This window comes from Phoenix dactylifera, chromosome 16, assembly GCF_051530095.1.
Source record: "Phoenix dactylifera cultivar Ajwa chromosome 16, Ajwa_hap1_PhDact_Kaust_v1.1, whole genome shotgun sequence".
NCBI lineage: Eukaryota > Viridiplantae > Streptophyta > Magnoliopsida > Arecales > Arecaceae > Phoenix > Phoenix dactylifera.
Genome location: NC_143205.1, coordinates 18960690 through 18984459, shown reverse-complemented (window position 1 = coordinate 18984459; position 23770 = coordinate 18960690). Strand labels below are relative to the sequence as shown.

The 23770-nt window shown below is 38.7% G+C and overlaps 3 protein-coding genes across 3 annotated transcripts; 2 read left to right on the top strand and 1 right to left on the bottom strand.

Moving 5' to 3' along the window:
- The first annotated feature begins 883 nt into the window (after window positions 1–883).
- LOC103717522 (zinc finger CCCH domain-containing protein 32-like) lies at window positions 884–10244 on the top strand. Its single transcript, XM_008805952.6, has 3 exons — window positions 884–1374; window positions 7511–7621; window positions 7837–10244. Exons 1-3 carry the CDS (start codon window positions 1261–1263, stop codon window positions 9892–9894), a joined length of 2283 nt encoding a protein of 760 aa, XP_008804174.4. The 5' UTR covers window positions 884–1260; the 3' UTR covers window positions 9895–10244.
- Window positions 10245–13514: 3270 nt separating this feature from the next.
- LOC103717532 (large ribosomal RNA subunit accumulation protein YCED homolog 1, chloroplastic-like) lies at window positions 13515–15607 on the bottom strand. The gene is made up of 2 exons (XM_008805971.6): window positions 14889–15607; window positions 13515–14057 (listed from the first exon to the last, which is right to left on the bottom strand). Exons 1-2 carry the CDS (start codon window positions 15446–15448, stop codon window positions 13640–13642), a joined length of 978 nt encoding a protein of 325 aa, XP_008804193.2. The 5' UTR covers window positions 15449–15607; the 3' UTR covers window positions 13515–13639.
- Window positions 15608–20038: 4431 nt separating this feature from the next.
- Window positions 20039–23718, top strand: LOC103718742 (disease resistance protein RGA2-like). Its single transcript, XM_008807694.6, has 2 exons — window positions 20039–23315; window positions 23436–23718. Exon 1 carries the CDS (start codon window positions 20122–20124, stop codon window positions 23278–23280), a length of 3159 nt encoding a protein of 1052 aa, XP_008805916.5. The 5' UTR covers window positions 20039–20121; the 3' UTR covers window positions 23281–23315; window positions 23436–23718.
- Window positions 23719–23770: the final 52 nt, after the last annotated feature.

The following is a 23770-nucleotide window of genomic DNA, read 5'->3' as shown; positions in this document are numbered from 1 at the left end:
GATCCAATGGTAGGGCGGGAACATCTCATCTCCAAGCTTATATCACTAGGCCTCCCAACTTACCACTTAGGTGGTGTTTGGTGACTCAAATGAGATTACTGATGAACTTTATCCCGAGGTAATATATCTCCATTCTTGTAAATTATAGGCAATACAAGGCATATAAGCAGTAATTTCAAATTCAGAAATTACTCGTACTCTGGCAACTTTACATAAGGCAGAGTTTGGTTTTTTGGGATGATAGTGAAAAAGTTGACACATAAGTCACTTTTACTGTCACTTTATATAATTTTATATGAGATTTTCACCTCATATGGCTACTCGTTCAGTTCTTTCGAAGTAATTGGATCATTTTTTTTGTTTGAGAATCTTCTTCCTTCTTCCACTTAGTTCCGAAGAGTAACTAAGATCAATTCAATCACGTTTTCATGTTCCAATTGGACACTTTCCATTTATGATCAGGAATATTATTTTTTTTACCAAACATATGTAAATCAAATCATGATTTTATAATAAGAATAAAAAATCTTTCTCAATCAATTTCTTTGTTCCTCGTTCTTCGAGAATTAGAAAGATTTCTTTCGAGTTTGAATTTGTTCATTTGGAATAGAGGCTCTTCTATCTTCTATTTATTTTTTTTCTATTTACTATTTTTTGTTTTATTTTTTTATTATTTTTATTTTTTTTTATCGTTCAAGATTACTATAGTTGTTATGCTATATATTTGAGTGATTAAAAATTTTTAGATACTTAAGATCACTTACCAAAGATGTTCCATGCTAAATGCTTTCTTAATAACAAAACTACACTGCTCTTTACCTTATCCATTTCAAAATTATTTACTCAGAGTGGCATAAGGGTTAAAATTAGATACTGGAAGGCTGTTTCCGGAGAATCTAAAGCCCCAAGCAAGCCCTGGCGATGAGGAGGTAAAAGGGGACCAAACGCGAGCATTCTTTTGGAGGAAGAAGGGCTCACGCGAGCCCAGCTAGAAAAGCTCGAAAACCCTCATTGATTCATGACAAGTTCTATAAATTAAAACCCTTCTCCCTGCGATTTCTTATCCCCAATCTCTTCTCCCACCCTCTCGTACCATGTGTCGATCTAGTCGTTAGATCAGTTCCTCTTTTCGTCTCCCGTTCTCTGCCCTAATCTGTGGATTTTTACGCCTTGATCTCTGTCTTCGATCGCCTTGGGGCAGCTTGATCTTTGGTCCTATAGTTTGTTTCTTTTGTGGAAGGTGATTAGAGGGGAAGGGGGATGGAGAGCGGTGGCGGGCGGGAGGGGATCCACCCATTGACGGCCGAGGAGGAGGCGGTGAAGAGGAACACCGATTGTGTGTACTTCCTGGCGTCGCCATTGACCTGCAAAAAGGTGCCTTTATTATTTAATCTCTTGGTTTTTGTTATGTTAGAGTTCGATTGATCTTTTTTGTATAGTGTTCTTTTAGTGCTATCTTGATTCTGCTGGCTTGAGTTTAGATGGATTGATTTGGGTTGAATTTGATGTTTTTTGTTTTTTAGTTGTTCGGATTCTTGTGCTTGAATCTTGGGAAGTGATGCCCTAGATTGGATTTTAGAGTGTATGATTGGCTTAAGTGATCGCTTGAGAAAAGTCAGATCAGCCTTTGCGACATGTCTTTGGTTATTCTTATCTTTGGTTTTCAAAAATTGTTCGAACTGATTTTAATACCATATTGTTTTTCCTGTAATCTGCTTGATTGATTCTCCTTCTGAGCTTGCTTCTGTGTAGAGTATAGAGTCATGTTTTGCAAACGTTACTTGATGATAAATTTCATAGTTACTGTTTTGGCAAGGTGCTTAAAGTTCACAATTTGGAAAAACTTATCATCATCTATTGCACATAGTCTTGTTTGGGTTGTTATCCTATTAACATGTCTGATCTTAAAGTATTGGTTTCTGATCCATTATTAATCAGAAATCGGACATTGTTTGTATCCCCGTTGAATGCTTGCAAGAACATGTACCCCATGTATTCATGCAATATCATGATTCTTGGAAATTTATGTTCTCATATTTTTGAATTATTGTGTGAAGCGCGAATATTGTACATGTGATGACAAAGTATGTCTTTTTATGGGCATATCATGGAAAACTTTATGCCTGCACAGCATGACATGGAGCCGTTTATTTGCTTAAACTCCCTAAGCCTTATTTGTGCACTATTTTATTGTTCTGATCGGCTCCTCGTGGGCCAGTTCTGTTGGGACATGGATTTGAGGCTGCACGGACATGAATTTGAGGGTAGGATCTAAATATGTGTCCAAGTCTCTAGTTTTGAATGAGGAGAGTGAGGAGAAATAGGAGCATGCAGGAGATATAGTTAAACACAGTTATTGTTTTCGTTAATTTAAAATCTCAAAAAAATATAAATATGAAGAGATGTTATTTTGTTAAAGTTTCCAAGGTTTTCCATCTTGTATGTAAAAATTTTGAAAGTGTTTCTTGGTTGAGTGCTAACCTATTGGTGATTCATGATATCACTTGATTTCAAGCACGTGACTTGCTTCTTTGTAGGCGATTAGAAGCTAGACACAAGAGTCTAGGTGTAACCTTGTTAGCAGGAAGCTTCTAACTAGGGTAACATACCTGCTTCTGCGCTTCACAGTCTATCCCGAAACTCATATGCACTTGTTCCTAAGCACTTCAGTCAATTGTATCTAACGTATCTGCTTCCCTACACTTGCATCTATATTTGTTCTCACACCCACTTGATTCTGGAAACTAAGGGTGACACCAAGCTTGGCAAACAAGACAAGTCAAACCCATTCTTAATGTCGTTGTCAATTTCAACTATTGCATCATCATTTCTTGCTATGTTTTGTGGCTATCCATGTGCTATTTCATATGTATTCTAATTTTTCTTATTTTGCGAGCAAATAGACCTTCTATTGATTTCGTCCTTTGAAGTTGCTCATGTTAAAAGTGTCCATCTCATCAATTGCCTTCAACATCTTCCATCAATTTTGGCTGGCAGTGTGTATGCATGAACATTTAGAAGACTTGTCTGAGGCATAAAGTTTTGGTGAATCTCTCCTTCCCTCCCTTTCGTTCTCTCACTCTCTCTCTCCCCCATCCCCCCCCCACACACTCTTGCTCTCTCTCTCTCTCACACACACACGTGTTTCGATAGACGTGATCTCTTCTCAAGTTAGTTTTCTCTCTCTCTCTCTCTCTCTCTCTCTCTCTCTCTCGTGTCTTCTTTTAATAGAAAAGAAAATTTGTGGTATTTGTTTCTCTATTGGTTTTGGATCGGTTGCTTCTAAGTATTCAACATTTTTTTTAAACTTCTGGTTCAATTTATTAAGGGTCTATTTTTCCGGTACAACTTTAGTAATAGTTGGTCTTTCACCAATCTATTGGAACAAGACTACGGCAACACAGCATAATATTCCTGAGAACATTCTTGATTGTTATAACTTAGGACTCGTACAGGATGATGACCCTTCTTTAAACTTGTATGGTGTTGAACTTTGTTGGCAGTATATGAATTCTCACAAGTTTTATTGTGAATAGATCATGCAAAGTCAAATTAATGTGATCTGATTTGTGCATTAGAACATGTTCTGGCTTTTCCTGACAAATCAATTTTTTTTTGATCTATTCTTCAAACTAATTCTTATAAATGAATGTCTTGACACAACTAATTTAGCTTATCTTCCTCAAGTTGTTTTTCTGTTAATCTTTTTTGTAATTAATTCTCTGCAAGCTCGGTACCTTAATCTAATGTAGACATGAGATCTTTAACAAAAACTATCCCGACTTTTCTTAGCCCCTACATATAGCTTGCTTTTCATTTTTGACATTTTTTTTACTATAATTGGAAACTTCCTACATTTGGTATAATCATGCAGATCGTCATTTATTGTAAAATTATAAAAAGTATGTTTGTCTATGGCAAAAGACATTACGCTCATTGTCCTTACTTGAAAAACTACATCCAACTTTCTTTGTCATTCTAATCCATTAGGTGCTTATTGCTGCCTTGTAACTCATTTTTTGTTTCTAAATAAAGTGCAGACTGCGGACGTTTTTAGTAAGAAATGAATGCTTCAAAAAAATGGGACATCAGTTTAATGTGATGTTTGATGGTGGCGCTTGAGGTTTTATGTGTAGCTACATTATCCTGATGCTTATTCATGATAGTAGGGTTGAAATGGGTTGGATAAAATCCGACTCTATCCATTTTTGTTTCCGATACAGATCGGATTTGGGTGGAAAATTGGGATATGGATTTGGATATCTACTTATAAATCTTGCCAGATGTGGCTCAAAATGTTGATTTTAAATATTGTTTGGATTTAAATCTAGATATCTGGTTAAAAAGTTCTCTAGATAAACAGTTACATCCAGAATTCGAACTATTGACTTTTCACTTGGATGACAAGTACTCAACTACCAAGCTACAACATGTTTCTATTCTATACAGGTAGTTATTTTACTTATTCATATGCATTTAGGTCATTAAATAATAGATGTATATTGTGATATTTTGTATTTTAATCATTATTTTTATAAAATAAATCCTTTTCTCTTTGATAAAATGAAAAATGAATGGGCTTTATTTTATTTTTATGATATTTTCAAATCTTTATTGTTAAAATATTTAAAAATATTAATAGCTTTAATGTATTCATGATTATTTTTCTTACAAGCTCTCTATAGAAGTGTAATTCATGATTATTTTTTATTTATACTGTAATTAAAGAGTAATGATAGTATTTGTTGAAAAAAATATTTTATTATATTTTTATGTTAAATAATTTTGATTTTAATATTTTTAATATAAATCTGGTTGGACTAGTGACTTGGACACTTGACCAGGTCACTTTCTGTGCTGATTTAATAATTATACCTTAGATCCTTAGTTACATGTTTGTTGCGTGTATTCTACATAGTGAATTCTATTCCCATCTATTATGATCAGATAATTTATGTTAATTTTCATTAATGTATCCTATTAAAAGCCCGATTTATAATAAAACAATATCTGACTTATATCCGTATTTGGATAGAAAAATATGGATATAATTAAATATTTGACTTATATCCATATCCATTCAGAACAAATAGGGATATACTTAATTTCTAATTCATATATGTATCAATTTAGAGTAAATATGGATGCTAATCATATATCCTTTTAATATTTGCATCAGTATTCATATTTGTTGAAAAATATGGATAAAAATATGGATATACTAATACCCAATCTGTATTGATTCTTTTTCAGCCCTATATGATAGGAAAATTTAAGAAAGTGAAGGAATAGCATCTCTTGCATTGCATTTGCACATTCAATGAACTTAGGATTGTTATTACTCAATGTTTCATAGTGTCATATAATATCATCTGCTATGATTGTTAAAATCTTTCATTGATGCCTTCCGCAATTCTTAATCTTTATATATATATATATATATATATATATATATATATATATATATATATATATATATATATATATATGCATGAATTAAGTGCCATAAATACTGGAGCGTTATAGGACTGCAAAGTTTGTATTAATCATCTGTATGGTCTCCTAAGTCGCTTAGTGTAAGTTATTAGTCGCATGTACCATGTTACCATAGTCGAGTTCTTGTAAGTGCATGATGTAATAAATTTATTTTGATATGTGAGAGATGATGAAAAGACATGTTACTTGATATGTTTTTCATGAAAATGCTGCAATGTACCCTCCCCCTCCCTGCAATTTAACATTGCCTTTTATGAACTCTTTGTTGATAATCATTAGGAAGTTTCCAATATGTAACTATAAGGTACTTCAATTTGGTTTTATCTAGCCATTTTAGAAAGTTATGGGCTTTCCTACTATTATATTGTTGCCCTTTTATCATCTATATATGGATCTCTATGCTTAACTCGTGTAGCAGCTATTTGTATTCATTTATCAACTATCAAGGAGGTGCAATGAATGACGGGGTACTAGCTTGGAATGCAAGATGACCATAAACATCCAGCCTTTCCCAACTATTTTGGGTTAAAGTCTGGGAATGCAAGATCAAATTGAAAAATTCAGTTGTGAGGAATCATCAAGTTTTAGTTGTGTGGGGCAATTTATTCCATTTCATTCTTTAGTTGTCATGGGTTCAAAAAATCCAGGTCATGTCCATCTTGGGAGTGTGGAATCCAACTAGAAATCCTAGAAAACAACTATTAAAGGGGGTTGTTATTTCTTGGAGATTATAGTTAATTTTCATCATGTGTCTTTGGATTGTGGTACAAAAGAAAGAGCCTAACAGAGGATCATTCAGGGAGCAAGGGTCTCAGAGTGAGAATATCAGAATTGGCTCCAGGGGAGGTTCAAATGGTCAACAGAGGCCATTGTTACTTGATTGTAAATTCAAGATACTACTAATATGGATTATCCTGAGCAAGTTACTACACTAGGTCTATATTTAGGGTTACGGAATCAAGCCCACTAGTTTGCATTAGTTTCAATGTCAAATCCAAATGGACTATGTGACCTCTTAGAGTACCGGTATGGCCAAACTATGTCAGTTTGTTGGTCGACGATTTAACATCTGTATGTGCTGGGCGTGGCTCAGGTAACTAGGACCATGTGCTGGCCTGGTCTCCATAGCTCAATTTCAGATACTGTGGACTCCGGTTTGGTGGTCAAAGCAAACCTTGTAGTTGGATCAATTCAGACCAGTTTGTTGATGTGATCTTAGCCCTGCTCCATGATGAGGGAGCCCCAAAATTTCTTGTACAATGGTTTGGTTAGACCAGATAACTTGGTTGAATTTGGCACTAAGGCCTATCGTTCAAATTTCTGTAGCTTTTAGTTGCAATGGCCTGATTTCTTGAAAGATGCTAGATCCAGATCATTGTGCTTTAATCACATGAGATCCCAGCTAATGACATTTGGAAGAAGAGTCTTCTAATTTGATTTTCTATGTGATGTTTAAGTGATGTCCTTGTTCTATTTTTTGTTAGGAAGGGGTGGGGGTGTGGAGAAGGGGCAGAGTACTGAAAGGTGAATAATGAGCTTGTGTAAATCAATGACATCTTGGAGGATCATAGTGATGCTGATTCCTTGTGAGGATTGACTTGAAACTTCATTTTTCAGCGAGCTGAGGTGAAACTGACTGCTATCAAATCAGCTCCACAAGAAGCTGAGTAAGCCTTGAGGTTAATGATTTTTGGTAGAGCTAGACTTATGTGCGGGAATTTTCCAGCTAGGCTGAGAGCAGCATGGTGACCAGTTCTCAACTACGCTAAATTGGACTGGTTTATTGCCAGACCGATCTTTATATTTTTGTAGCAAATGCTCATAGTTTTCTGATTCATTATTAATAGTAGTTGTATTTCACTTTTGATTTTCCTTGTCCATGGAAATGCAAGTTCTTGTCTTGTCTATGGTAGACTTCCCTTGGCACATATTTTATGTTCATAGCATGTTGTCAGATATTTTTTGTTTAAGTTTCAATAATAATTAACATAACATTTTTCTTTTCTTTTTACAGGGAAATGAATGCGAGTATCGGCATAGTGAGGGTGCCAGAATCAACCCCAGGGATTGCTGGTACTGGTTGAATGGTAATTGCTTGAATCCAAAATGTTTGTTCAGGCATCCGGTAAGTCTCTGCTCTGTCCATTTGCATAAATACTTTGTTCACACCTATGCACACACATGATTACACACATTTACAGACATTTCGATGCAAATCTTGCATGACATCGGTGTGGGAACAATGAAAGCTATTTTTGTTGTTTCATGTGGAAGTGGTTGTCTGTGTGAATGTGCTCTTGTGTTTGAATGAAGAACTTATTTTTTCTGTTCTTTCTTCAGCCACTTGATGGCCTGTTTGGGACTCCAGGGCCTTCTGCAGGACCAGCCCAACCTCCGTCACAAACTGTTGCAGCAGCACAAAGCCCCAAATGGCATGCTCCTTATGCTATGAATAAGCAAAATGTGTCGTGCTATTATTTTCAAAAGGGACACTGTTTAAAAGGTGAAAAGTGCCCTTTCATGCATGGACCGCAGACATCTGGTAATCCTGTTTCACAGCAGGTGTCCAAGGTTTCTACAACTCCTACTGAACCACCAGAGGATTCGTGGGTTATCAAGGACTGCACTACACAGCAGAACATCCCTAGTCAACTGAATGTCCCTTCTCAACCGTATGTCCCCAAAGTAAGTGTTGATAAGCCAAAAGTCAGTGTTAATAAGCCAGTTCAAGTACCACCTGCCTCAGTAAAACCTGTTACTAAAGCTGAGAGTGGGCCTAGCAATGTTCCAACAATAAAGAAAAGTGTGCCACCTCATTCAACGGATGATGAGCTCTATGGAATGCAGCAGAACCAATTTCCTGTCAGCAGTGCCTATGCTGTAAGCAGGCCTCGAGATCATCAGGTTCAGCCTTCGGGTGATCGACCTCAGAATGGTAGGGAGACTGATGAGTTCTTGGTGGAATCTTCTCCTGGTTTTGACGTTCTTGTGGATGACGAAATTGAAGAGTCTGATTACTTTCACAATGAAGGCAACTTTGGAAGAGCATCTGTTCAAGGTGGAAGGAACCAGAATCCCATAGATGAATATGACTACCGCCATGATGATTATGAATCTGGAAACACATTTGAAAGAGATCGGTACAATGGGGTGAGTGAGTATGATCGGTATGGAGAGGTTCACGATTCCTATGGCTGGGAACCATGCAGGGCTTCTTCTGAGAGGATTTTGGAAAGATCATTGTTTGAAAGGAGTGTTTCACGGAGGGAGACCGATTATGATGAGAGGGATGGATCAGATTTGCGCCACCGACTATTGAAGCAAAGAAGACTAAATAGTTCAAGATCAGCTGTGAGCCCTGATGGCTGTAGTGAGCCCTATCGGAGTGATGATCATTATTTTGAGGGGAGAGATCGTGGTCACCATTCCCGTAGAAATCAAAGACGAATTCCTCGGGAAAGCTCCATAAGTACTCGCCTGCGAGGAAGAATAACGCTCCCTGGGAGGTCTTCACCTGACATTGCAACTGATTTGCGATCTGAGAATGACAGACACAGAGGAAGACCTCATGGCAGATTGTCACCACCCAGGCCAATAAATTATCAGGGGAGGCGTCAGGAAAGAGTAAGAGGAAGATCATATGAGGAGTTCGCTGCAGATTCAAGGAGTACTGGAGTAAAGCCAACTAGAAGAGATGATGGAAACTTCCTAGATTTTGCTGGTCCAAAGAGCCTTGCAGAGCTGAAAGGTGCAAAAGTTATGGAGAATTCTCAAGAGCCATCAACCAAGAGTACAAGTGCTACCGCCTCTCCGGACCTGAATAAGGTGAAGGCTACCAAAGCAGCCCGGATTCGTGATTCTGAAGATTCTCTCTCATTTGAAGGTCCAAAGCCACTGAGCATCATTCTTAAGAGAAAAAGAGGGGCAGCATCGGGGAATGGCGCAATTTCCAGCAGTGGAGATGAAAATAATCGAGGAGATGGAGAAGTTGCAAAAGATGGTTCTGTTTCAGCTGCTTCGTCAGATGTGCAGTCCATTCCTCCAGTAGAAGCTAAGAAGGATGTCAGTGACACCTTCACCAGACTTGAACACCATGATGGAAGAGCTGAGGAAGGAGAAGAAGAAGAGGGTCCAAGCCGTGGAGAAGAGGAGGGGTCAATCCTTGACGGTCGTTCTTCAGCTAAAAAAGATATGCTTGAAAAAGATCGCATGGAAGTGGATGCTATGGAAGATCAAGAGCTGGAAAACTATGACCAAAGATATGGAGAGTCTGATTATGAGGCGGATGAGGGTGGGAACCTGAAAACTGATGATGATGAGAATGTATACCAGGAGGATGAAGATGAGTTGGATGATGAGGATGACTTTGCCAAGAAGGTTGGGGTCATGTTTTCTTGAGAGTGTAAGTTGAGACTGGTTTTGCTTGTTTTGCTGTGCTTGAGGAGGCCTCAGTCCTTTAATGTTTGAATCTTTTGGAGATTGATGTTGGCGCTAGATGTTTTTCAGAAGAAAAATCTTTCTGGTACGGCGGCGGTAGGAGATGGAAGATGGTAGGTTGTGATAGTCTATAAGTTGACCCAAAAAAAAATGCAAGACTTGTTGGCTTTGCAGTCTTTTGATCTGGCCTTATTAGAACCTTATGCTGTATTAGTTGCCTAACAATTTACAGATATTTATTTTGTTTCTCAATGAATCAAATGGATAATGTAACGAAACACACAATCTGGGTGTTTTCCAGCCTCTCAAAAGTCTCATTTCTGTTGCTTATGCAGGAGCTTCTTTTCTTTTTTTTATTTTTCTTTTTTTTTCTTTTTTTTTTTTTGCTTAGGGGAAGGAAAGAAGGGGGGGGGGGGGGGAGGGCGGGGGAACCTCACCCGCGTAGCAACCCCTATTGGGCTTCCTCCCCGCTGGAGAGTGTTTGATGCGGGTAGAACATTTTTTACTCATACCCTCTTCATCCGTGGCAGAATTCCACCAGCATGGCAGTCCTATCTCAGTGTGAGTACGTCACACCAGCACTATCTACGTAACGGTAGACCAGATAGCGACTCCACCGGGCAAACCAGGCGGAGGGCATCCAGTCCTCGCATTGAATCGACGCCCGTGCATTTCGAACCTGCGCCGCTCTGGTGGAATCAAAGCCCTGTTTTTACTGTGCTACCACCTGTTATTTCAGTGTTCATGATGCAGCAATTTGGGTGTATTAAAACAATTTTAAAAGATGGGCCATATGTGGCAACTTAAGCTAGGGTGTTAGTTTGGGCCTAACACATTTTGGATTTGGGTAACGATTTGCTGAACATGCCCAAACTCGATCTGCCGGCACCCGTGGCAACTTCATCAATCATGAATGTTCAGACTGATAATCTTAAGAGACTTCTAACTTCAAATAATCCAGTGATACTTCCTAACAGCTAACTCACAATTTTCATTTCTAGCAGCACACAAGATAAATATTAGAGCAATGGTCATTTCTAACCTTTTAATCTCAACCAGGACCCTTGCCTCAAAAAACGAAAGCTTGGCAGTGCATTGTAGCTTCCAATTATACAACTACACTAAATAATTTCAGACCATTTTTCAGGAAAATATTCTCTAAACTTCATCTTCTGCTCCAATCATATCAGATGAACCTTTGTATTGCTATAAGAACATTTTCTAAATAACATTTCGCCAATGTAGGGTTCTATTTTAACATAAAGATTTGATGAAATCATAGGTCCTCTTTAACCTCTAGTTTCATGCTTGATCCATGCAAGTGCGAACAGAAACCTCAGCAATCCAAGGAAGTAAAACGAGAGGGGAAGAAGCACATGCATGCGCTGCACAAAACAATTGAACCAACTCCTTACAGCATTAAGATTGAACCATTGATAAATTTAAATTATCTCAATAAACTTTTCGCCAAAGAAAAAAATAATGATGGAACAAACTAGAAGACATACTCATGTATTCGAGTGATAAAAGCCACAGGACCCTATCAAATGAGAACATGACCTAATTCAGCACAGTAGAATCTGAAGTATAATCATCCTCTGAGGCGGTAGAGTCGGCATGGTCGCCGTCGCAGCACCTCAACACGAAACCGGTAGTAAGCATAATACACACTCTCAGGATTCATGAACTCAAAATCTTTGTTCCCAAGCATTATTTGCCTCAGGAAAAGCTCCGCCGCAGGAGTCCATGCGACCACCGAAGCCACCTTCTCAATCCGATCGCATGCACCCCTATCGCCGGGACGCTGCGGCAAGACCGCATTTTTCTTTTCTTCTTCTAGCTCTTCCATGCCCATCTGATATCCTTTTACCGATCTATAACAGTTGTAAAACGAGGGAAAACTAAGGAATGGAACAAAGATATGGGAAATGAATACCAAAGAATCAGCTGCTAAATAGCTAGTCAGGAGAAAGGTGATGGAGGAACTAGAGGAGAAGAAAAAATGGGAGCAGAGTTGAACGGTTGACAATACAAGGAGTCCAAAAGAGGGTATGGTTCTCTATCTTCACGAGGACTCCGCTGCCATTGGCGATAAGTAGAACTCAAAGGTGACGTAGAAGCTTGGGAAGATGGGATTTATTGTTGAATTAAGTAACAAGCTATGCAAGGTTCTCAATTAGTGACATAAATAAACGAATATTGATGGCACGGATTAATTCATGCATGTACGTGGATGAGAATTTAAAGGAGGGAAGACACCTACGCAATAGGATTTCTCTTTTCCTTCGATCATGTGGTATTAGTTGGGGTTCCCTTCATGTCTTTGCATTCGCTTCCACTCGTTTACTTCCCCTTTCTCTCTCCGGCATTTTCATGTGATCAGCTTTTGACCAGGTTTCTCGTAGTATTGGAGCAACGGTCTTCGTCCCTGACAACTTGACCACGACCATTCCTACCATAACCGCTAAAATTAAAGCATTATTTGCATCGTTTTACCATATACAATTAAGATCTTAGAATCTAGGCAACGTTAAATATAATTATCATATTTTATTCACTTGTAATTTGTGTTACATGAACATTTATAGCCGGCTCAAGAATACATTTTGAATACATATCCAAGTCACACTTGGATGCTCAGCTTCTTCTTTTCTTTCTTTCTTTCTTTCTTTCCTGCTTTTATGGATGGATGGATAATTTTACGTTCAACCCACCATAACATTGGCTTTCTTGGTCAAGGATATAGATATTCAAATAACTTTGTAAAATATTTTGGAGTTTGAAAAGCACAGCAAAAAACCTTAACAAAAATACCATATTGTAGTATTTTCTTTTATGTAAATTAAAATTAAACATAAAATTTAATTATTATTATTATTATTTCTACAATATATCTATTTCTTTTTGTTTTATTCTTGCTGGGTTACATAATGAGACTTCTATCTAAATCCGATTGTCATATCCGTGTCTATGCAATATTGCTTGTAATTGACAAGTTAAAGAACAAATTTAATCTCTGTTATCTTTTTTTTTTTAATTTCTTTCCTTGTACTTCTCCTTTCTTCAAGTACTTTGTGCCTGTTGCTTTCGGAAAAAAAAACTTTACACAAAAAAAGGTAATATTTTGTTTGGGGCCTTCATGAAATACTACGCTCAAATATGGCCCTCTTCATCATAAAATATGCAGTTGGGTGTTCCATTTAAATTATATAGTAACTTCTAACTCGATTTTCTTTCAACCTCTAAAACATCCGCACATTCATACTTAATTTTCTTTTCATATTCAAGATGGATTTTTCCAACTACAGGACTCAATACGAATTTCTAAAGATTATACTCAAGCATAGCATAATAGCATATAGCAGAACCTATGAACAACAAAATTCTTAACGAGGGACTCGAACCTTAGTTTTCAAATTCACGTCATTAATATAGAATTGCAAATATCCAAGGGTGTACAAAAGATTTCAGTAAGTTTATACTGATATAGAACTATGCATATCATAGAGCCCTGTTATTTCCTTTCTATAATATTTTGAGCTTGAGTTGATTAGCCAAAAGCAATGAGAAAGGAATGTGGGTACAGGAGAATATTTTAGGAGATTGCCATCACTATGAATTGCTTCAGGTACATATAGTCTCCTCACCTCAGATGGTAGATATATGACAAAACTGCTCCCAGAGAGTAACATCAGCAACATAACAGTTATCCTTGCTCCATTTGCCTTTTCAAGCCCTTGAGAGGTCCATATTCTCTGCCCTTGTCCTGCACAACTTCTTTGCAATTGCATTTTCTCTTATTAAGATTTGTGCCACATTTGAGACAGAGACCTTTGCAATTTGCATCACATATTGCATTTATTGTTATCTCTACATGCACAATGTCCCTTATGTGTTTGGATAAATCAATTTCTTCTTTTTCAGCAGGGAAGTAGAGCCGGTCATCCAAGTCTATCTGTTTCTCATCATCTTCTTCTTCATTGCGGCTGCTTTCGGCAGAGGTTTTGGCTTTGTCTTCTCCATAGATTACTCCCAGATTGATTACATCAGGTTCCTCTATAGGATCCTCGGTCAGCAAAAGTGTGAAATTTGAGAATACACACTCAGCTGCTGGTTCAGCGCACCTGGAATAGAAGTATAAAAATCAAGCATGCATCATATATTGCAAGAAGACCAATAGCAGGCATTTAGGGTCTGAAATCAGAAAGACTATTTGAATAATTTGTTATGAGAGAAGCAGCAAACAGAACAAGATTCAAAGAAGACAGATATGTCTGAAATTCTAGTATAGAAATTGTGTCCGTTACTTAATCCTGCTATTTCAAAAACCAACACCAGCAATGATGCGCTTTTACTTTTTTGATGGAAACCTCGGCAATGAAATGTCAAGCAGTCGGTCATCTTCGCCAAAAATCGACCAAAATACTGGATGAATTTGAAGCGAATTCCTCAAATGTTTGACAGACGGCTAGACTCATTTACTCGTATGAATTGTAGCCTGCAGGTCCAAAGAAGTGGAAAATATTTGGCATATCACCCCATTCAAATTTCAGGGGATGCTCCCCAAGTAATCATGTAAAACAGGTTATTCTATTCCACCCTCCACCTTAATATGACCCCAGATTGACTCTAAAAAAATGATTCCGAAATCAAGGTATGATTTTTAATTTTGCATATACCCTGATGAGATGCTCTTAAATTGCGGAATTCGGTTGAGATGATCTTCACATACTCTGTCGAAATGTTGTCAAAGTTAATCAACAATTGTAGAACCAATTCGTAATTCTTTTAAATTAGAAATTTGTTTCTACAAGAAAGAATCGAGGAATCCTAAAAATGGTACCTTTGTTTCAATCCTCAACTAATTCTAACCTAGTGGATTATCAGAAGAAAAAATGATTATATCAGAAAACATCGTTAAAAAAATTACCATTTCTACTAGCAGAAGCACTCACCTATTGCAACAAAGGGTGATGACAGTCCTCACGATCCCATCCAGCTTCAGCCTCCGCTTCCTCCTCGTGACGTCAACGGAGAGGAGCACGGGCGTCTCTGCATCGCCAAAAGGCGCCTCCTTTCCCCTCCTGGCCGGCAGCCGGATCCCCATAGCCGACGCCCGGGACCGGGAGAGCCCGGAGGAGAGCTTGCGGAGGCCGAGCCGTTCGAGGGTGGTGGAGTACTCCAGATGTGTAGCCGAGGCGTCTCGCCGGTAAACCACCGCCCCCTCCCACGGCGAACTGGCGAGGTCCTCGTCCTCGTCGCCAACGCCATCAGCGGTGGCGGTGAAGTCGGTGGTCTCGGAGAAGGTGAAAGACGACGCTTTTTGGAGAAACAAGGGGTTTTTGAGGAGAACTCGGGAGGGAATTAGTGGGGATTTTGAGGTGAGAGAAGGGAAGGGGCGTTTAGGGTTTGGAATGGAAGGGGAGAGCGTGGAATTGGGAACGTGGGGAGTGGTTCTGATGGTTTGTAGGAGAGGGGGAGGAAGAAGAGAAGAAGAAGGGAAGAGGAGGGCCATGGGGGTCTGTTTCTTTGTTATTTGGGTGAGAGAAGTTTATTAGGGTTTAGTTAGGGTTTGTGGTCCGGGGACTGGAGGAGTTGGGGGTGTGTAAGGATGGGGGTGATGGTGGATTGGGTATCATGTTCTGGCCACACAGCAAATAGCCATTTTACTGCCAAACCCAAACTCGGCTTTGGAGGTCTTTTTGATTACTGAAGTCAGGATTAATCAACAAAAAGCCTAGCTTCTTTATACTTTTGAACACCTTCAAAATTTAGTAACATAATCTCTTTGAAATTTACCAAAATAAATCACTATAAATAAATAAAACCATTAAATCTTGAGAAAAATTTCAATTTATGGAGTTTGGGCTGTTCTTGCAGACACTAATATTGCCGATCGAATAAGAGTCCTATAATCCAGCATAATATGACGCTAAGATAAAGCTATTCAACAAACATGGTTCAGTTCATGAGCAAGTTTAACTCATGAAAATTGCAGAACATACCCAAACTAGGCTCCAATATTTTAATTAAGCTCAGCTTTATTTTGTACGGTAATCTATATCTCTATTTTGTACTAATGATAAAAACATATCCACACGAAGGTGCCTACTATCAGGTTGGTAAATTCCTTGATTGTTGAACCAAATAATCTAGGGCTGAATCCTGCCTTCATTGGAGATTTGAGAGCTAAAGATATTTGAAAGCGAGCTATCCCATCTTATGTAGTATCTCACTGCCTAAACACCCCTAAAACACCTGGCCAACATAAATTCCGATGAAGGAAAGATTTAAATATAAATCTTCAAATACAACGGACCAAGAGACTTGAATATCAGGCTAAGCTAGCACCTTCAGCGAGCTCGAGTTTGATAATGGTCAATGCCAAATCTAACTTCTTGTTTTTCTTTTGGAAATTAATTTAAGTATTTGCTGAAGCAAATTTAATTTCACATGGGCCTAGAGTCAAAGCTCGTCTTACCGACATATATTAAACGTCAATATGGAATGAATATCCAAAATTAAATTTAGATATAGTTACATACACAAATTTGAGCAGTGCTAAATTAACACTCATCTGAAAATTAAAGCATTTTCCTTCATATTGGCATGAAGCATACAGCTAGGATTGGGGACAAATAGGAGAGTCACTTCAGCTATGTAGCTTTTTTAATTGAGGTTTGCATATAACTAAAGCATTCCTTCATATTTCATGTATATGCCAGCTCAAGCAGGAAACCAAGTACAAAATGGAATTCAAATATGCATCCAAATATTCATAGCCACCAACTTTATGCTTATACGCCTCTTGAAGCAATTGACTGAAAGCAAAATTTGGTTGATACAAGTTTGATAATAGACCATGACTCATATCTAATAGATATCTATATTCATTCAACATCCCTATCCAAAATCTTTCAAATGTACCATTCAATACATGCAGATTAATCACTATATAATCCTTGAAAGTATTCAGCAATATGAGATGTTGCATAAGAGTTAAAGATGTCCATGACATGACTGCTCTATTCAAATTTCTTTATCAGAGAGAGATCATTTAGCATTTTCTCGATTGCATCATCTTCATGTATCTGTCCTTCGCTCTGCGAAATAAAGCAAGAGAAAACAATGGACTCTAAGTTTAAAAAAGAGTCGATGTTCGCAAACAATTTTCTCTGGATTTTATCTAGAGGGAAGAGCATATGAAAAGCCGGCACGGATATATTACCTGAAGTACATCCGAGAGAGAAACAAATAAGGGCATGGGGCTATGTTTAAATAGGCGACAAAAGCAAAGTTTCTAGTAAATTGAGTCGATGAAGGTAGAGATATTAAGACTCCCACCATTAGCTAATGCATCGATACATACCAATAGTCCCACAAAAAGAACAAGCAAAGAAACAAATGTTTCTCTCTAACAGGGGAAGATTTTAAACTTGTCTAGTAGGGTTTATGCAAGCCTGCTGGATTAAGAGTCGAAGTACAAACATTAGTGCATCATGCTGACCGAAAGCAGAATACCCCTTTCTACCAACTCTCTTGGCTATCCCCTTGGACTAATATCTAAGCCCCCACCCCTACTTCATGTAGGTTCCACTTGTTAGCAAGTTGGTGGTCTAAATGATGTCAAAAGTGAGTAAATTTAAGAATTGATCTTCACCTGAAACCTCACTACAGTGCCACTAAGCAGTAAAGGAAAGCCCCTCCAGAAAAAAACTTAGCATTTATCCAGGCTGGAGAAACTTGCAACGTAATGGAGGTTCTGTTTGTAAAACTTCAAATGATGGAAGTAAAGATCATTTTATAAAGGATTTAACTAGTGAGAAAACAATAATAGGAATAAGATATCATTCAGAGATATTGAGAAAAGGGAATGTAACATGTCATAACTAGGTTGAAATAAAAGAACAACAAATAATAAAATAGAGCTACTTGCAGAGTGGTTCATATTACTATTACCTTAATTGATGGGACCATAGCAATAGCTCAGTCTTGCAAGATGCAGCTTAGGAAAGGACAGTAGCTTAGAAAGAGAATTTCTTGAATTTAGAGAAAAAAATTTGTATGGCTTGAAGGATGCGGTTAGCTCCTCTACGAAGCAATACATGTGAACTTTTAGATTCGGAAGCCACGTTGCATATTAAATAGTAGAATAGAAAAAATAGCTGGAGCATTTCCGCATCTCAATGTCTGTCATTTATGGAAAGAAGATGATCTGAGCCTCACTCATGCTTTTATTCCATGATTCAAATCTTATGTCTAGATCTTACAATTCAAATCAAAATGGCTCTCAATGATCTGGATCCTATCCGTGGACCCGGATTAATGTAGGATCACAAGATTCGGATTCATATGATGGATAGTCCTTTCATCATGATCATGATATCCAAGTTGATTATGCTAATTAGATAATAAATTAATAAGTGGGTCCAATTTACATAATTTATGTGATTATGTGGTTTTTAAATTATTTCCTACCAACTACTTTTGAATAATAAAATAAGTCTGTCATTAGAGCTCATAGAGTTAGAAACTATATATAAAGTTTGTACTTTTGCGGCCATGTTCAAATCTTGCCCTTGTTTTCCTCTAAAATATTCTACTTGAAAAGGATAATTGAATTGTTAGATGGTATATTAATTTTTTGAATAACCAAACAAAATATTTATTTCATCAGACATGCAATAAATGGGTCCATATGGTGAAAATTAAACTAGTTGTATGTATGACTTCTTATTCTTCATTCTTTTACTTTATAATTGACTTATATTTCAATTTTTGCATTTCTTTTATATTCAAAGAACTCTAGAAGGAATTAGAAAAGTCCTACGGTTTACGATTCGATCCACAATCCAATCTGATTAATTAGTCCCCTCCGCGATTTATGACTCTATCCCGATCTTAACAATATTGGTTTTGTTTGATCTTATATAAAAAAAATACTCTATATAAAGTGTTGCTTCTTAAGGAGCCAGACAAACATTGATGAGCAGTTGTTTAATGTGATAGCTTTCTAAATCAAGTTTATTATAAAGGAATTAATCTTAGTTGCTGGAAATACCAACTTAGTTCCTCCAAGAACATGCTAGAAATCAAATAACAAATGGAGCAAGCCTTTTCTTATTTCTAATGGCAACGCAACTCCAAGGGGCATAGCAACATGGGCTGAAGATGGGTTTCTTCAACCCACAGCCCAATCAGGTCCTGACTTGATCGGACCTACTTTTGAAAACCTGTAGTTTAGGTTGATAATGAATGCCAAAACAAAATTGCGAATGGCTTCTGTAATTTCTGTCTAGCAGAATCGATTAAGTTCTATAAATGCGGGTCGATCCAATATATTGATTTGGCTCGAACTCAAATCGACCAAATTTAAAAATAAACTTGAACCCTATAGGACCCTTCTTAGCCTTTGCTTTTAGGACGCAAGATGCAACTTGATCAGGCCTTAATCAAACATGCCCAATCCCGGGCCAGCACATTTGGGGCCTTGATAACGAGTCCGTTTGGTGGTGTTGCGCAATCGATCAGTGGCTGGAGAAGATTTCTTTCGATACTTAGGGCAAGAAAGCTGCATCTGATTGCATGAATATTTCAGAATTTTCAACTATCAACGAGAAGCAGCTTCATTTCCCCATTCCAAAATTCTTTAGAATGACGTGCCCTTCGGAACAACAGTTAAATTGAATCTTTATTCCAGCCTTCAAACCCACCCAATGCCAGTGCTGCACCTTGAATTTATTCCAGCCTTCAAATCCACCCAATGCCAGTGCCGCACTTTGAATTTATTCCAGCATTCAAATCCACCCAATGCCAGTGCCGCACTTTGAATTCATTCCAGCCTTCAAATCCACTCAATGCCAGTGCCGCACTTTGACGTGCCCTTCGGAACAACAGTTAAATTGAATCTTTATTCCAGCCTTCAAATCCACCCAATGCCAGTGCCGCACTTTGAATTTATTCCAGCCTTCAAATCCACCCAATGCCAGTGCCGCACTTTGAATTTATTCCAGCCTTCAAATCCACCCAATGCCAGTGCCGCACTTTGAATTTATTCCAGCCTTCAAATCCAACCTGTGCCAGTCCTATAAATGGTGGGGGGCCTGGAATTTGAGAGTTAACCTGTTCTCTCGAGCACTGTGAGATCCTCCATCCTGCGCTAGCCTCCAAAAAATAAGAAAGAAGAAAATGGCAATGGTCCTTGATGCCTTTGTGGAAAGTTTGATGGGCAAGCTTTTAGAATTCATGGCCGAAAAGATGTCCATGGTGCTGGGCGTGAAGGATGAGCTCGAGAAGCTTCAGAGAAGGATGGAGAGGATAAGAGGCTTTCTCGAATCCGCGGAGCGGAAGAGGTATGCAGATCCGAATATCAATACATGGGTGACGGAGTTGAAAGATATCATGTATGATGCGGAGGATATCATCGACCGCCGTATGGCCAAGGGCAGAATATTGAGGGAAGATCATACGTCTAAATCAGCGGTATGCCATTCCTCATGTTTATTTTCTTGCTTTGGCAATATCAAGTTCCGGCATGAAATTGGTAGCAAAATTAGAAAACTTAATGACAGGCTAAAAGAGATGAATGAGGATAGATCAATATTGTCTAAACTAGATCACACTGAGAATTATGTTCAAGTGAGAGGAGTAACTCATCGCCGCCAGACTTCTCCTATTGAGAATAAGTCTGATATTGTAGGGACAGAAATTGAAGAGGCTACCCAGAGTCTCGTGGAGTCGTTAATTAAAGAAGATAATGAAAAATACCGAATTTTGGGGATTGTTGGGATGGGTGGAATAGGCAAGACCACTCTTGCTCGTCACATATATAATAATGAAAGGATAAAAGAGTACTTTCCTATGCGACTATGGATGTATGTTTCTCAGAAATTTTCAGACATAAAATTGCTGAAACAGATAATTACGGATGAGGCTGAAACCAACGCGACGCTTGAATCCGTTCTTTGCTCTGTACTTTCAAAAAGATTCTTGGTTGTGTTAGATGATGTATGGATGAAAGATGAACGGATAAAAGATGTTTGGGAGGATTTGCTTAGATCTCCTTTTGAAAATGCAATAGCTAGTGGTAGGATAGTGATCACCACTCGAGATACAAATGTGGTGAGAAATATGAATGCAGAGATCCACCATGTTAATAAAATGGATAATGACAGTGGCTGGAAATTGCTCCGCAAGAAAGTCTTTCGAGATGATGAGGGGGAGGAGGAGATCTCTAGACTAAAAGAAATCGGGGTTCAAATTGTTGAAAAATGTGACGGTCTTCCTCTTACAATCACGGTCATTGCAGGGGTTTTAAGGTTGAAGGATAGAAGCACCAGAGAATGGAATAGGGTTCTCAAAAGTGATGCCTGGTCCATGAGCCAACTTCAAAAGAAACTTCCACTCCCGGGAGCTTTATTTTTGGGTTATGAAAATTTACCATCTAATCTTAAACAGTGTTTTCTTTATTGCTCATTGTTTCCTGAGGATTATATCATGGGTTGCGATGAGCTTATTCGTTACTGGGTGGCCGAAGGTTTTATAGTACAACCAGCACAAGAAGATATCATTATGGAAGATCTAGCAGAGGACTGTTATAGAGAGTTAATTGGGAGGAACCTTTTACAGCCATATGATGATGATTACTGGAGTATCCTACCTAGTGAATGGGGTGACCTACCTAGGAATCGATGCAAGATGCATGATTTGCTACGCTCCCTTGCTCTCTTTTTGGTAGGTGATGAGGGCATTTTTCTTGGCAGCAAGCAGCAATCACCTAACATAAACTCCTTGACTAAAATTCGTCGCTTGTCAATGGGAGAGAGAGTAGAAGTCCCTGATGCAATAAAACAGCAAAAGTGCTTGAGGACTCTAATGCTCCAAAAGAGTCCCCAGACAAATGAACTTCTTGAGAGACTGCGGTTTCTACGAATCATAACAATTAACGACGCACAGCTTGAGAGGCTTCCAGACTCTATAGGAGATCTTTTGCACCTGAGACATTTAGATCTTGATGGGACGGGTATCAGTAATTTGCCAGAGTCCATCGGATGCCTCGTAAACCTACAGATATTGAAGCTCTCAGATTGTAGGTTCTTGCATGCTCTCCCTAAGGCCATCACAAAATTGACCAATCTAAGATGCCTTTGTCTCGGAGGAAAAACTCAATTGAGTCATGTACCAAAGGGAATAGGCAAATTAATACATCTTAACCATCTTGAAGGATTTGTGATCGGCATGCAAGATGACGAGGGGTGCGATCTGGAGGAGCTACAATCTCTGTCCCAGCTGAGATTCCTGTCGATAATGAACTTGGAGAGGGCACAACCAGTGGGAGCTCCGGTACTCGCAAACACCCGCTCTCTGAGGACACTGATTCTGACTTCCAACCAACTTGAAGATGCGGAAGGAGCAATTGCAACTCGGAGAATTGAGGAGATTTACAATAAGCTCTCTCCTCGTTCCACCGACCTAGAAACACTTTGGATCAAATCCTTCTTTGGTTCTGGATTTCCTAGCTGGATGATGTCACCTTCCTTGGATGTCTCCTTTCCTGACCTGACATCCATAAGACTCAATGATTGTAAATCATGTCCGCAGCTTCCTCCACTGGGCCTGCTGCCCCGGCTGAAATACCTTCGCATTGATGGAGCACTTGCAATCAAAACCATCGGACCTGAATTTCTTGGCCCTCGTGCATCAGCAGGAGCAGGGACTGCATTTCTCAAGCTTGAAGTGCTGGAATTTTGCTCGATGGACAACTGGGAAGAATGGTCGTTTGGTATGGTGGAGGAGGTTGGTGAAGAAAGAAGAGGAGCCTCCAAGTTGCTGCCTCGTCTCAAGAAGCTGTTTCTTTGGTTCTGTTCCAAGCTGAGAGCTCTTCCAGAAGGACTACGGCATGCCACCGGTTTACAGGAATTGCATATCTATAATGCCGACAACCTAATAGAAATCAACAACCTTCCCGCATTAAAGTCTCTAAATATACAATGTTGTCCGAGGTTGGAGCACGTGAAGAATCTTGATAAGTTGCAATACCTAGAGGTCCGAGGCATGGAGACATCCGCCACCGATGCTGATGGTGAGACAGAGCACCTCCCACAGTGGTTACTGGAGCTACTTCAAAATGCGCCAGCTGCTCTACAAAATTTAAAAAAGTTTACACTAGGATGCGGGCTACCGGTCCTTAAGACCTTCCTCAAGGACGGCCCCAACTGGCCCATCATTCAGTGGATCCCCCACGTCAGTATCGAAGCATATGACGAAAGCTCATATATTGAGTATACCAAGGACCCTTTCGCCTTCAAAACCAACGTGGTGGAATCAGAAGAATCAGTGGATGGATAAAGCAAGCGTCCGGAAGCATCCTCTCTTTTATCGAGGTGATCAATTTCTCCTTCTATTACTTTTTTTGTTTCTGTTTCTATTTTTATTCACTCTAGCACCTTTAAACTGGCTGGCTGTTATGTCGCTAATCTTATTGTAATCTTATCCTTCCCCAGATACCACTGCTCGTGCTTCCTTCTTGATCGAGGACAGCGGATCACTGGCTGCTCAGCATTTTCCCTATCTTTCGCTTCATGTTTTCCTCCCCCCCGTTTCGTGGTTCTGTCGCTTGATTTAAACCTTTCTGTTTGGTTTTATTTTGCATGCCTTCTGTAATTTCTGTTTCCTGGTGTTTTTGATACATATGTAATTTCTGTTTCCTCTTGTTTTGATGACATGATCATTTGCTGGAGTGTAACTTTTAGAATTTATATGAAATCAATCATCATTTCTCCCAAACATTCTGTCTCTGATGTTTGTTTCTCCTTAATCTTGGAGACCAGCTTGAATT

Bases quoted from the DNA above. Each gene is read 5' to 3' on its own strand.
- LOC103717522 (XM_008805952.6), top strand. From the start codon at position 1,261: ATGGAGAGCGGTGGCGGGCGGGAGGGGATCCACCCATTGACGGCCGAG. The intron at 1,375-7,510 runs GTGCCTTTATTA...TTCTTTTTACAG, and splicing joins CGCCATTGACCTGCAAAAAG to GGAAATGAATGCGAGTATCG. The intron at 7,622-7,836 runs GTAAGTCTCTGC...TTCTTTCTTCAG, and splicing joins AATGTTTGTTCAGGCATCCG to CCACTTGATGGCCTGTTTGG.
- LOC103717532 (XM_008805971.6), bottom strand. From the start codon at position 15,448: ATGGCCCTCCTCTTCCCTTCTTCTTCTCTTCTTCCTCCCCCTCTCCTA. The intron at 14,058-14,888 runs GTGAGTGCTTCT...CTTCTATTCCAG, and splicing joins ATCACCCTTTGTTGCAATAG to GTGCGCTGAACCAGCAGCTG.
- LOC103718742 (XM_008807694.6), top strand. From the start codon at position 20,122: ATGGCAATGGTCCTTGATGCCTTTGTGGAAAGTTTGATGGGCAAGCTT.